The 14584-nt window shown below is 32.0% G+C and overlaps 1 protein-coding gene across 9 annotated transcripts in view; it reads left to right on the top strand.

Annotated features, from left to right (window-relative positions):
- The window catches only part of Rps6ka6 (ribosomal protein S6 kinase A6), a 101698-nt gene that overhangs the window by 25334 nt on the left and 61780 nt on the right, over window positions 1-14584 (top strand). For 8 of the 9 annotated variants that reach the window (XM_077107707.1, XM_077107708.1, XM_077107703.1 and 5 more), the window contains one exon: window positions 6808-6867. In XM_077107707.1, coding sequence (XP_076963822.1) covers window positions 6808-6867 — 60 coding nt within the window. Of the gene's footprint in view, window positions 1-3564; window positions 3584-6807; window positions 6868-14584 lie in introns of those variants that run through there. The other variant, XM_077107710.1, reaches the window with a different exon arrangement.

Here is a 14584-nt window from a genome sequence, read left to right as displayed (position 1 = left end):
TACAAGGGCATGGACATGAAGAGGTGAAGATTCTGGGGACCCATCTTAGAATGTGTCTGCCACATTGATCAACTGTGGAGGTTTCTGTTTTGTTCTAGGCTTAATTCAGTATGCTGACATAGATACGAATCTACCTCTAAGTTTTAGATACAATTCGTTCTAGCTATGTAAAGTGAATAACAATTGATGAACTCTTTATAAAATATTACAAAGGCTAGCAGGCAACATAAAGCTTATTAAACAATTTTTCCTTATAATGCCAATGTATTAAACATTTTTAATATTAGGTATTATATGAATACAGTGATTTTGTTTAGTTGGTACATTTTAAGGATCCTGGAGATTACTTTTAAATTTATAACAGTCTCAAATTTGTTGAGAAAACTATTAGGTTTTGTTAATTACATTGTTAGATTCCATCACCCATATTTCTTCCTACTTTCCCCCTAGTTTTTACTTATTTGTGTATCTCTTTACTACTTCATTATATTTTTCAGCATCATGCTATGAGCTCTGTTACTTTTACTCTTGTATGTAAGACTGATGGGTAGGTTTGTATCATACTATTATGGCCAGATAGTAGTAAAACAATTCCAAAAATACATGTATTTATATTTCACTTTGCCACACCACCTCCAACTTTAAAAATTTGAAGGGGAAAAATTGTTTTTCTTTCTCAGTTTAGGTTTCCCTGATGACCTGTGTTTGTCAATAAGTAGTAAGAAAATGATAGATTTGAAGTGACCCACATGCTTTTCTGAGGTTAGATGATTACAGCAACTCAGTTTATTTCTGCCTGGAAGATTTGTTATTTAATTCTTTTCTGATAAAACAAAAACAGATTTAAAATATTGTTCACTAGGCTTTGACATGAGAGTTTATTCACTTGGGTTTTGTAGTATTAGTGTAAATATTATTGTACTTATAACTACTGATCAGTTTTCTAGACTCTTCTATAGAAAATTATTTCTTCTCCATTTAACACTTCATTGGGGGAAACAACATGTTTGTTTTACTTATAAAATTACATATTTTATTTTTGAAATAAAAGTTCATTGTTCCAGCGAAAATTATAAATTTTTTTTTGTTTCCACATGGGCAGAAATGATTTAAGTTTTAGTAAGGATCAGTAAATACTCTGGTCCTCTTTAAGAATGAATAATTTATATTGAAAATCTGGTACCTTGAGGGTAGATGAAATGGAAAAAAAAATGTAGAGTTGTAAAGGTAATTTGTGGAGACAAGAGATGATTTCCAGGATAGAGAGATCTTCTTGACTCAAATTTATTTTATTTCTAGTGCCTTCAGACCCACAGCTTCATGAAAAATTAGTCATAAGATGGTATGAATAGGAAGTAACCACTAGGTAACAGAGGAAAGCAGTGTTTTTCTTTTTTGATGGATCATCTTTATTCTATGCATAACACTTTTTCTTTAGATAATCCTTACTGTTGTTTTATTGTAAAGGTGTAATTATCAGGATTCAGCCTTATTGACTTTTGGACTATTGTGCTGAATGCTCAATATTAATGACAAATCTATCTCATGAAAAAAATTACACACACACACACACACACACCACTTTGACAGTTTTGTTGAGGTAAAATGGTAAGATAGTGGCATCTGTTTTAGAAATAGGGAACCCTAGAGGGAGAGCATATTTGTAGGGGGACACTAATTCCTCTGTGTATTGGTTATTTTTGAGACATATGTAAGATAAACTAGTGGAACTATTAAGTATGCAGTTGAGAAGAGTAGTATCTGAGTAAATCTGAGATTCATCAGTAAATTGATTGCATTTCCTGAGGAGTTATTATGTTTCAAGGATATAGAAAAAGAGCAATTAAAGAAAATAGAGAAATAGAAAATGAGATAGTGATATCAAAGAAGCCAAAAAATCCAATAGGAGTTTGGTCACCTGTAATATGCTACAGAGATTAAAATAAGAAAAGGACTGATTGAGCCACCATTTGGCCCAGCAATTCCTCTCCTTCGTCTATACCCAAAGAACTTAAAAACAGAATACTACAGGGACATAGCCACATCAATGTTTATAGCAGCACAATTCACAGTAGCTAAACTGTGGAACCAACTTGGATGCCCTTCAGTGGATGAATGGATAAAGAAAATGTGGCATATATACACAATGCAATATTACTCAGTAATAAAAGAGAATAAAATCATGGCACTTGCAGGTAAATAGATGGAGTTGGAGAAGATAATGATAAGTGAAGTTAGTCAGTCCCCAAAAAACAAATGCCGAATGTTTTCTCTGATATAAAGAGTCTGACTCATAGTTGGGTAGGGAGGGGGAACATGGGAGGAATAGACAAACTCTAGATAGGGCTGAGGGTGTGAGGGAAAGGGAGGGGGCATGGGGTTAGCAATGATGGTGGAATGTAATTGACATCATTATCCAAAGTACATGTATGAAGACATGAATTGGTGTGAACATACTATATATACACAAACAGATATGAAAAATTGTGCTCTATGTGGGTAATAAGAATTGTAATTCATTCCGCCGTCGTGTATTTAAAAATAAAATCAATTAAAAAAATTAGAAAAATAGGCATCATTAGTTGCTTTACTTGGTTTTCTTAAGATGATATTCATTAAATTGTGTAAATTGTCTTAAAATATGTTGATTTAAAAATTTCATATACTCAAATTTGCTCCTTTTCATGTGTGGTTTGAGGATAGACAAATGTAGTTATATAAATAACTTTGTGTAACTACCACCACAATCAAGATCAAGAGTAGTTCCTTCACCCCCTTGTCATGCCACCCGATGCCCATTAAGGTGCCTCTTTGTAGTATGCCGTAACCCCTGGCAACAATTAATCTATTCCATTCTTTATAGTTTAGCCTTTTTCAGAATGCTATAAATAGAATCACCTTATATAGTGTTTTGTATCTTGCATCTTTCACTTACAATGATATATTTGGTGGTTCACCCATGTTGTTGAGTGTATCAATAAATCATTCCTTTTTATTGCTTAGTAGTGAGTTGCCTTACTCAACTTCCAACTCCTGGAAACTAATGATATAAATTCTTTCCCTGTAGTTTGCCTTTTTCAGTGTCTTGTAGACAAGTCATCCAATATTTAGCACATGGGTTTGACTTCTTTGAGTTAGCAAAACGCTTTTAAGATCCATCTGTATATTCTCAGGTACCAGTAGTTTTCTCATTTTTATTGATGATTGATATCAGTTTACCAGATCAAACACACATGGACTCTTTCCAATATATGACAGTTATGTATAAAAGTGCTTTAATCATTCATATACAGATTTATTTGTTAACATGCATTTCCATTTTTCTCAGGTGAATGTTCTTCAGCTGTTTTCTGACTTCCATGATTTTTCATTGAGGAATCTGCAGCCAGTCAATTTGATGTTCCCTTTATTTAAAACTTTTCTCTCATTTCAATATTTTTTCTCCCATTTTACTTTTGGTTTAGAGTAGCTTAATTAAGATATATCTTTGGGGCTGAGACTGGCTCAGCAATAGAGTGCTCGCCTAGAATGTGTGAGGCCCTGGGTTCGATCCTCAGCACCACATAAAAATAAATAAATAAAGGTATTGTGTCCAACTAAAACTAAAAAATAAATATTTAAAAGAAAAGATATGTCTTTGGGTGATTTTTCTATAACTTTGTCCTGTTTGGGGTTCTTTGATCTTAAATCTATAAATTTAGTACATTTTCAGTTATTAATGCTTTTTTAAAAGAGCTTTATTGTGATACAATTCATATATCATATAATTCACCCATTTAATATATAATCTTATATATTTATTATATTCACAGATGTTTGCAAACATCAAATTTTTCATAACATCCAAAAAGATCATTGTACTGTTTTTTTATTACCTTCATCTCCACATATATCAGCCTTGAACAACCTCTGTTTTCTATCTCTATAGATTTCCCTATTCTCAATATTTCATAGGAATGGGAACATCTTTCTTTAAGTAATTTTTTCAGTATGATTCTATTTTTAATGGGATACTAATGACATGGATCTTAGACCATTTAATATTGTTCCATGTGTCTGAGGCTCTGTTAATTAATTTTTTATGCATATATGTATTCATGTGCTATCTTGATTAGTGATCAATTAAGTAATGAGCATATCTAATACCTTAAACTTTTATCATTACCTTATGATGAGTTCTTTCAAATTCTAATTATTTTGGGACAGAGAATTAAAAAATTGTTTGTTATATTCACATTGCTGAACTTATTATCAGAACTTATTTCTGCTATCTAAAAATAACATTGTACCTGTAATGGATCTATCCCCACACCCCTTCCCACTATTTTCCTCAGTCTTGGGCAACCACTATTTTGCTTTGAATTTCTGTGAGATTATCTTTTTAGATTTATATTCTCTATATAAATGAGATTGTGCAGTGTTCTTCAGCATCATCTGTGTTGTTGCAGTTGAAAGACTTTTATGATTGTTATGGCTGAATAGTATTCTATGGTGTATAAATACTGCATTTTCTTTATCTATTCACCTGTTAATGAACATTTAGGTTGATTCCACATCCTGTGTATTGTAAATAGTGTTGCAGTAAACAAGGGAGTACAGGTGCAGGTGGGTAGTATTTGACATTTTAATTTTATTTCCTTTGAGTATATACCCAGTGTGGTATTTCTGGATTGCATAGTAGCTTGTTTGATCGTTTTCACTGTGTTCATATTAGATTGTTTATCTATCTTCAACTTTACTGTATCCACTTCTATCTGCATTCTTTTATTGATTATATCCAGTATTTTTTTTTGTTTCGTATATTATGATTTTGGGATCTGGAATTACTTACATTGATTCTTATTTACTTTCTATGTATCTGCTGAGAAGTATTTTTCATTACATTCAGATATGTTTTGTTTTATTAAAAAAATCTTAGTTGATATAGCTGTTCTAAAATCCTTGACAGATATTTGACTATGAGAGGCATCTTGATATTGATCCATTGGTGTTTGTCTTTTTCATCAAGAAAACTACCTTGTTTGGTTCATACTCCTAAGTTCTGTCCTCTCCTCTTTGGATAATTGTTACAATGTTAAGTTAGTTTTCAGAACATTTGGGTATTATTGTGCATTTGCTACTGAGTGCACTTCGTAATTCACTTGTTGGTCTAAAACTTGAGCAATGGTTTATAGTGCAGGTCAGTTTTCAAATCTTTTTTTGTATTCTTTGGTTCTATTTGCTGCACATGCATTTTGTTGTTGAACCTCACATGTATTAATTCATACAAATAATTAGGAGATATCTTTCTGCCATTCTGTTTTTCCCATTATTTCTTCCAAATTATTTGTTTCTCAGAGGCCCTGATGCTGTTCTTCTGGCAAGCAATATGAGTTTGTCTCAAAGTCCTCGTCTTTCTGCCCTTGGAATGAAGTGAAGAAGATAGTGAAAAAACTAACAGGGATTACTTCCATGCCTTTCCTATTATAGAATCCTCTTTTCCTGTTTCCTCTCATCAGAGAGACAGGTTCTCTTTTTAATGGAGTTTACCTTAGATTAGGAATGGGAGTTGAAAAGAAGACTGACACGGGAAATTCTTAGCTTCTCCTTATGTTCAACACCTCAGAAGTGCATTTTTTTCCCCTGATTCTGTGTCTACAAAGTAGGATTTCTCTGGGAAATGTTGTTCATGTACAGTAGAGATCCATGGCTTAGCCTGTCCTTGGGTCAATTTCAGGGGGATAAAGGTGAAAAATAAAGTCAGGGAACTCATCAGTTATTTTTCAAATTTTGATCTTTTTTTCCAATTCTATTGCTTAGTTTGTAGAGTCCTTAGGTAGTTTCCTTTTGTTTTATGGCTAGGGTTTTAGGTATAATCAGGGGAGAGATAGGTGTTGTGGGCTTATTCCATTTGACTCTCACCAGCAGCTCTGTTTAATTTACTTCATTTTTTTCTACTTTTTATTGGACTCTTTGAAGTGGACAATGATAAAATTCCTTTTTTTCCCCAGACCATTTTGCTGTTTCAAACATCTTATGTCTGTGATTGGCAGATTTTTTTCATAAATGGCCAAATAATAATCCTAGGCCTTGCAGGCATAGGATCTCTGTCACAACTGTTCAGTTTTGCTGTTTAGAAACAATTGGGTGTGGCTGTGCTCCAGGAACATTTTATACAGAAACAGACAACAGGCCAGATTTGGCCTATGGATCATAGTTTGTAGACCCTTTATCTAAGTTGTTTATATTTATTTTTCCCTTAATTAGTGATTGAAGAATATGTTTAATTATATACTGAGATGTGTATGTTGAAATAATTTCTTTTCATGGCCATTTATATCTATTTTCTGTAGTATATTCTTTCTTCTGTGTAGTAGTTTATGTGCTTAAATAGAACTCACATGATAGAGTGGAATTTATAACAGTTTAATTATGTAAAATTATTTCCATTCTAATTTTCTTGAACATATCCAAGGTAGATTTCTTCTGTGACACTTTTTTTATGTCATAGACATTTTCTTTAGGAGAATCTTAATGAAAATACATAATTAATGTACTTAGTGTATGATCACGTGTCCTAGCGAAGTCCTAAACAATATGAAATGAAACATAAAGCTCTGAAAAATCAAGGATTCTTAATGTCAATCTGGGAACCATATTAGTAGTTTTTCTTTTCTAAGTACCTCCTATGTGTCCTTTGTCCTCCTGTTTTTCAGTAAGTGTGGGCCTTAGTAGATTGTGAAGGGAAATGCCTAGGGTTATATATCTCTTAGTTATTACTCTTGGTTTAATATTCCTGACTATCAATTTTTGAACGATGTTTTTCAGGTAAATGGTCTTAAAATGGTTGATGAGCCAATGGACGAGGGAGAAGCAGATTCTTGCCTTGTAAGTAATCATGTTGATTTATTAAGCAATAATTTTAGCATATAAACAAAGAGAATAATGGGAAATGAAAAAAGGGTCCTATCAGTTAATGATAGTTATTCAGCTAAGTTTTTTTAATATATTTATTTTAGTTGTAGTTGGACACAAAACTTTTATTTTATTATTTTTATGTGGTGCTGAGGATCGAACCCAGCACCTCACACAGGCTGGGCAAGCGCTCTACCACTGAGCCACAACCCCAGCCCTCATGTAAGTTTTTAATAAGTAAATGCAATTATTAATAATCAACTGCAGTTAAAGTATAAGACAGATTTTTCCATCAGAAATTTTTGTGACTGAAATGTTTTTAATAAACAACTTTTTTGGAAAAAAAGTTACATGCCATAAGGTCCCATTTTAAGTGTAATAGGTGAAAGATTTAATTGACAGTACATAAGTAACTGTATTACTAAATATAGAATCATCTGAAATAAACTGAATAAGATTATCTTTAATATCAGGGTAGAAAAGAGCTCTTATTTGGAAATATTGAACTATAAGAATAGTCTGAAGTAATTTAAAATCCATTTTCTGCATGTCAGGGAGAATTAAATTTAAATTATTTCAGAAGTTACTAACTATTTTAAAGACTAGCTAATTAGTTCTAACTAATGTAGGCATTTCCATTTATGCTGTAATTTTTATGGTTGTCATTTCTGTAGATACTTTCACAAAGTTGTAGATTTTTTAAGTTGGAATGAGCCTTGCAATAGTATTTTGTAATAATTTTCATTGCATAGATTAGTATATTGATATTTGGAGAGATTGTGATTTATACTACAGGATAAAATTAGTAAGTAATAGAATCAAGACATATGATACAGTGTGCTTCCTCTTAGTTTAGCTATATGTTGTGTACACCCCAAGAAGTAAGGGGAATTCCACTGTTTTCTCATTTAGTTGTGTATAAAATTAACTTCTATTTCTTTTTCCCTTATAAAATGTGTCTTTAAGTTAATTTATCTCACATAGAAGCCAGCAGTTGGGTTTGTTCAACACTCTCCTTTGAAATATTGTATGTAACTATCTCTGTAAACTGTGATCATGAAACACTTTCAGTTGACAAGCAGTATAATGTTGTCATTTTAGCTTTCACATTTTACTTAATAACATTTTAATTTTTAGTATAATCAAATATTAACTCTTAGCAAAATCATCTAAATATTTATATACAGATCATATGGGCTATGAGGCATAGAAATATTTATGTTGCTACTTTATAAAAGGAGTTTAAAAAGTCTGTATATGGGGTAAAAATGGGAGTTCATAACCCACTTGAATCAAATGTGTGAAATATGATGTGTCAAGAACTATGTAATGTTTTGAACAACCAATAATAAAAATTTTTTAAAAAGCTACAAAAAGCACTAGAAAAGACTGATTTAGGGGCTGGAGTTGTGGTTCAGCAGTGGAGTGCTTGCCTACCATACATGAGGCACTGGGTTTGATCCCTAGTACCACATAGAAAAACTAAATAAACAAAGGTATTTTGTCTGTCTGCAACTAAAAATATTAAAAAAATAAAAAAATAAAAGAGTGCCTTATTATATTTTAGCATTAATAAATTAATGAGGAAACAACTAGCGCTATACCACAGGAGGATAAACAGTGTGTGTGTGTTTGTGTATGTGTGCATATGTGTGCTTGTGCATGCACTTTGTGTATATACACGTGTATATATCTTTATATGGGAAGTCAAAATAAATTCATAACCATTAATGTAGAATGACTCATATATTCACATTTCTAATTTTCGCTTATAATTAGGAAGTACACATTTTATTGAAAAGACAGTAAAAATATATATTGTTAGATGCTAATATGATTTATTGCATGCCATCAATTTAAATAGCTAGAAGGTAGATTTCGAAGTTTTAGAGAATAGAATTAGAAACACTTTTAGGAATTTGATTAATTCATGGCTGGACTTAAAAAGAAATTCTTTTGGTGTGTGATGGTTTTGTGTTACAGTTTTTATCAGTAAAACTATATGAGTGATAAACACTAACCATTTAAATTTATCCTTTTTTTTTTCTTTTTTGGTGCCAGAAATAGAACCCATGCAACTTAACCACTGAGCCACATTCCAAGCTTTTTTTTTCACATCTTCATACATGTATGTTGTATAATGATGAGGGTCTCCTTCCACCATCCATGATCTTTTTTATTTTTATTTTTTGAGACAGGGTCTTGCTAGGTTGCTAAGGCTGGCTTTGAACCTGGTGATCCTCCTATCTTAGTCCCTAGCCACCGGGATTATAGGTGTGCATCACCAGACTCAGAATAAATTTATCCCTTTAAAAATTGTTTTCATTTATAAGATTTTTTGGTTGTCATTGCTTATTCCAATGTGATGCTCATAACTGTTTTTGTTGGCTTTTTTTTTGTTCTTGTTGTAAAATAGTATAGGATTGTAAAAACTGCTCTGTGTTACACATTGTTTAAACAGTGATCTTTAGATTTGAACATTAGGAACTGGTAATGTAGCTTGGTGGTAGAGAAGGGGCATTGCATGCATGAGGTCCTGGATTCAATCCCCAGCATTGAAACATAAGTAGATACACTAGTTGAATTTTATGTTTTACACTGTGTGACTTGATACTGTTTTCTGATTGACTGATTTAGACAACTAATCTACTCCATTTCAACTCGTGTTACTGTAGACTTTCATAGTCATTTAGTCAATTTTTTTCAGTTAAAACAAGTAAAATTAAATCAGATGTTTCCTGGGCTCCATATATATTTAGCATATGATCAGCAAAGCTGAAATATATGCCAGTTATAATTTCCATATATCTCTATCATGAGCCATTTTCTATTTTTCAAAACAACCTTCACATTGGGAAAGAAGTAACAGGTCACAGATAAAAGATATCTGATATAAAATTTTACCACCTAGTCTCCTAACAATATCAAGTTTAGAAAAAGTATGTTACCATTCATCTCTTTTAATATAAGATGGCTGATATGACTTAATTTCTTATATATTTTTTTCACAATAAGTATATCTGTCTCTTACATTTGATAATTTATGATCCATTTATATTTACATTTAAAGCTTTATGGATCTGGGCACATGCCTATAATCCCAGTGTCTTGGGAGGCTGAGAAGAGGATCATGAATTCAAGCCAGCCTCAGCAACTTAGCAAGGCACTAAGCAAGTTAGCGAGACCCTGTCTCAAAATAAGTTATAAAAGAGTTGGGAATATGGCTCAGTGGATAAGCGCCATTGGGTTCAATCCCTGGTACCAATTTTTTTTTTTTGCCTTGAAATAATAGACATATTTTTTGATTCAATCAATATCTTAGGATTTCCAAGGAAGATTAAATTAATGGCTATTTTTTTGGTTACTTTTTTTTACTCCATTAGTGCAAGTTCAGCAAGATATTTAGTCTCTTAATTTATTTATAGTTTACTACCCAGAAATACAAATGTTACCTTTAACTGAAAATATATAGTAAAATAACTAATTTCCTAATATTTTAAAGCCTATTTTTTAATTTTAAAAATTTATTATTATTATTATTATTATTAATTATTATTATTTGGCAGTGCTATTGAATCCAGGGGTTCTTTGCGACTGAGCTAGATTCCTAGCCCTTTTTATTATTTATTTTGAGTCTTGCTGTATTTTCAAGGTTGGCCTTGAACTTGGAATCCTCCTGAGTAATTGGGATTACAGGCATATGCCATTGTACCTGGAAAAGCCATTCTTGATATATGCCCCTTATAAGGATTAAAAAAAATACAGCAGTATGAAAATTCTTCAAAAAACTAGGAATGGAACCACCATATGACCCAGTTATCCCACTCCTTGCTAAATATCCAAAAAATTTAAAATGAGGATACTACAGTGATGTTCTACATCAGTGTTTATAGAAGCACAATTCACAACAGCCAAGCTATGAAACAAACTGAAGTACTCTTCACCAGATGAATAGACAAGGAAAATGTCACACACACACACACACACACACACACACACACACAATCACAATGGAGTATTCTCAGCCATAAAAAAGAATGGCCTTACCACATTTGCCAGTAAATGGATGGATCTGGAGGCTGTCATGCTAAGGGAAATACTCCAGTCTCCCAAAGTCAAAGGTTGAATATTTTCTGTGATATGCAGAAGTTAATCCAAAATAATGGAGGGGCATAAAAAATAAATGGGAAAAAAGGGAGAGGAAATTTCATCAAAATAGAGGGAAAATCATTAGAGTAGATGAAAGGATTGAGGAAGACAAAGAAGGGGTGGGAAAACAGAAGAACAGTGGAATGAGTCTGACCAAACTTTTGTATGTGTATACATAGATGTGGAATGGTGGGTCCTGGCATTGAGTATATCCACAAGACACTGATTAAATAAACACAAAAAGTAAACTGTAAATGGTTTTAAGAAAGATTAGTGCAATAGAGGGAGGAGAGCTGGGAGTGGGAATTGGGCATGGGGTACTGATGAATGAAATGGAGCCAGTGGTGTTCCATGCTTTTGTGGTTATGTCAGGGTGTATCCTGGTCTTATATATATCTGAAAGAAATACATTTTAAAAATTTTAAAATGATCTTCTACAAGTTGGTTTTACTTAGTTAAACTCGTGTGGGGTATTAAGAAGGTAGTATTTCAAGTATGGGCTTGAACCTTTTCCTATATTATAGATTTTTCTTCTTGTATTTGCCTTTCCATTCTGATGGGCACTGTAGCCTTGCCATTCTTCAATATTTTTTCTGTTGCAATGCTTGTATTTGTTTTCTATTCATTTCTCTTTCTTTAAAATTTAGAACCCTGTGCTACAAAATGCAAAATTCACTGATGAGTATTTATTTTGTTTAACTAAAAATGATTGGGCAGTGACTATAAGGTAGAGTTAATGCTGCTCAATGAAGTACACAAAGATAAATATTATAAATAAGTTCAGTAGCTTTAGTTTTTAAATAGGTGTTCAAAGTTCTCAGTTGATCCCCATATAACAGATTTGACATAAATAGAGCAGATATTGTTTCCATTTTATTGATGAAGAACTAAAGAACTTATAAGAAAAATAAACCTTCCCAAGTAGAAATTAGTTTGCCACCCTTCTTTGCTTTCGATTCTTTAATACAAAAGTTTGCAAAGCTACATTTTTTGCAATTACTTTCCAATATGTGTATTATTTTTATATATTTAGTTCAACCTAGTGGCATTGGACATTTACATAGTAATTACCTTAAGTTTTCTTTCAAAGTATGTTGTTATTTGGCTTGGTTTTCACTGGCCCTTAAATTTTTTCCTGCATGAGAAGGATACATCAAGCTGCTTTTCTGAGTCTCCACATGTGCTTTAACAAATCCATAACTAAATGCTTCTTAGAATCTCAGTATGATCTTTTAAATTTTTTTTACCAAAGGTCACAGTCTACACATAAATAAAACAAATTTTTCTACAGATAAATATTTTATTATTATATAAAACATAACATTTAAACTTTAAAAATCTCTCTCTGTTTCTTTCTCCCCCCACTTCCTCCTCTTTTGACTTGTTTTTTGGAGGTTAATTCCATAATCCTGTGAAACTGTTGTGATTCAGATATAGTATATTATTAATGGTTGTCATCAGCTCTTTCTCTTTCTCTTTAACAAGTGATTTGTTTTCCCTAAAGAAATCAGTTTTCAAATGAACAGAGCAGTAGTGTATTTGGCAGTTAATTTTTTACTTTATCATTATGTTTTTTCAGTGTTACAGCATTGTTCTCCACCTGAATTTAAAAAAATGATAAAAAATTAAAGAGGTCTGATCATTCTGTTTCTCTTGTGGTGGAAATGGCATATTCTTTTCGTAAACAATTACTTCAAGCTTGGAAGAACTAACCTAACTTATAGTCATTCCTGCCTTAGATTTATCATTTAATGTGAATAGAATGTGTAGTCTCTTGTTTGGTAGTTTCTGAGTCTTCATTTCCTAGTAGCAGCTTTATTTTCATAGATCCACTAAGATTAGATACCATTTATGAGTTTGCTAGGGTTACTCTTACAAAGTACTATAGACTGAATGGCTTAATCAACAAAAATGTATTTTGTCACAATTCTGGAGTCTATTAAGTCTGAGATCAAGATGCTGGCAGGGTTGGATTTTCTGAGGCCTCTCTCTTTAACTTGTCCTTTCACTGTGTACCTTTATATGGTCTTTCTTCAGTGTGTATGTGTCTTAATTTCCTCTTCTTAGAAGGATATCAGTCTTATTAGTTTAAGCACCACCCTTTATGACATCATATTGCCTGAATTACCTCTTTAAAGGCCCCTAAATATGGTCATACTCTAAGATACTAGGTGTCAGGACTTTAACATGTCAATTTTGAGGGGATCTGATTCAGCTCATAACATGCTTGTGAGTTTTTGTTTCTTTAAGGATATGGTTCTGACAGACTCCTCTGTCTCTAAGCATTTTACCTCTGTATCCCCAGTGTGTAGCAGTGTCTGATAAAGAATATTGCTTAACGAATGTTGTCAATTATTTGAGTATATGTATAATTTAAAAGAGTATATACATGGGGATATAAGATGATATACCACAAATTTATTACACAAGGATAAAGAACTTTCTTGAGCATTATTTACCCTTAGGGAAAAACAGAAGACTCAGAAGTAAACTACTACCTTATATAAAGCTAGATTGTTGCTACTCTTAAGCTTTTGGAATAGTGCAGAACCTGAAGAAAGGTAGAGAGGTAGAAGAGCGAAGGGGGAGTTTCAGAGACAATAAAACAAAATTATAATATTAAACAATGAACTTGGGCATGCTGCAACACGTTCAGCAATAGTTAGGAATGTGGCTGGAAACTGAGGAAATAAGAAAAAACAATGTTGGAAATGGTGACACAGGAGGGCATCAGTTACTTTGACAGTTAAAAAAAAAGAGTGGAATACAAATGATAAAAACAGCTCTGTAATAAGTAGCTATAAACACTTACATATACATATGTGCATGCATAAAATATATCTGTATATGTATTTTGTATCTTTATTCAGTATAAAGTTACATATATATGCAAATATAGATATATATACAAATATCTATATTTGTATATATATATATATATATATATATATATGTAACTTTAGCTACCCATATTGGAAGCACCTAAATTCTAGCCAAGTATCAAAATAATCTGGTGAGATTTAAAAGTACACATGCCTTACCTACCCTAGTTTTCCTGAACCACAATCTGTGATCCAAACAAGTGTATCAAATGCATTTTTCTTCTGTAGGTGATCCTTATGTGTACATAGGTCATTATATACTACTATCTACTTAAAGACAAACAAACTATAATATAAAGTACTATCTACTTAAAGTGATATAATGTGTAGTTTTCAGTTGCCTATGAACAAATGTATTTATTAAAAAGGCAAATGGTAAGTATTAAATTAATATCAGCATTTAAAAATACAGGTTATGGGTTATTATGCCTTTCATCTGTGTTGAATAGAGTACAGTGTAATAAATGTACTAATTATGAATAATGGGAAAAGTTTGTTAACATCATCCACATTCTAAGGGGAAAATGCTTATTTTATTAAATTTATAAATATTGCTTAACAGAAGGTTAATGATATTCAAAATTCACAGAGTTCCATTATCCAGAATGAAATTCCTGTTTTCCTGTTTCCTTTGTATAGTAAAAATAAATTCTGGAGAT

This window comes from Callospermophilus lateralis, chromosome X (genome assembly GCF_048772815.1).
Source record: "Callospermophilus lateralis isolate mCalLat2 chromosome X, mCalLat2.hap1, whole genome shotgun sequence".
In the NCBI taxonomy this organism is placed as follows: Eukaryota; Metazoa; Chordata; class Mammalia; order Rodentia; family Sciuridae; genus Callospermophilus; species Callospermophilus lateralis.
This window is presented reverse-complemented; position numbering and strand designations above follow the sequence as displayed.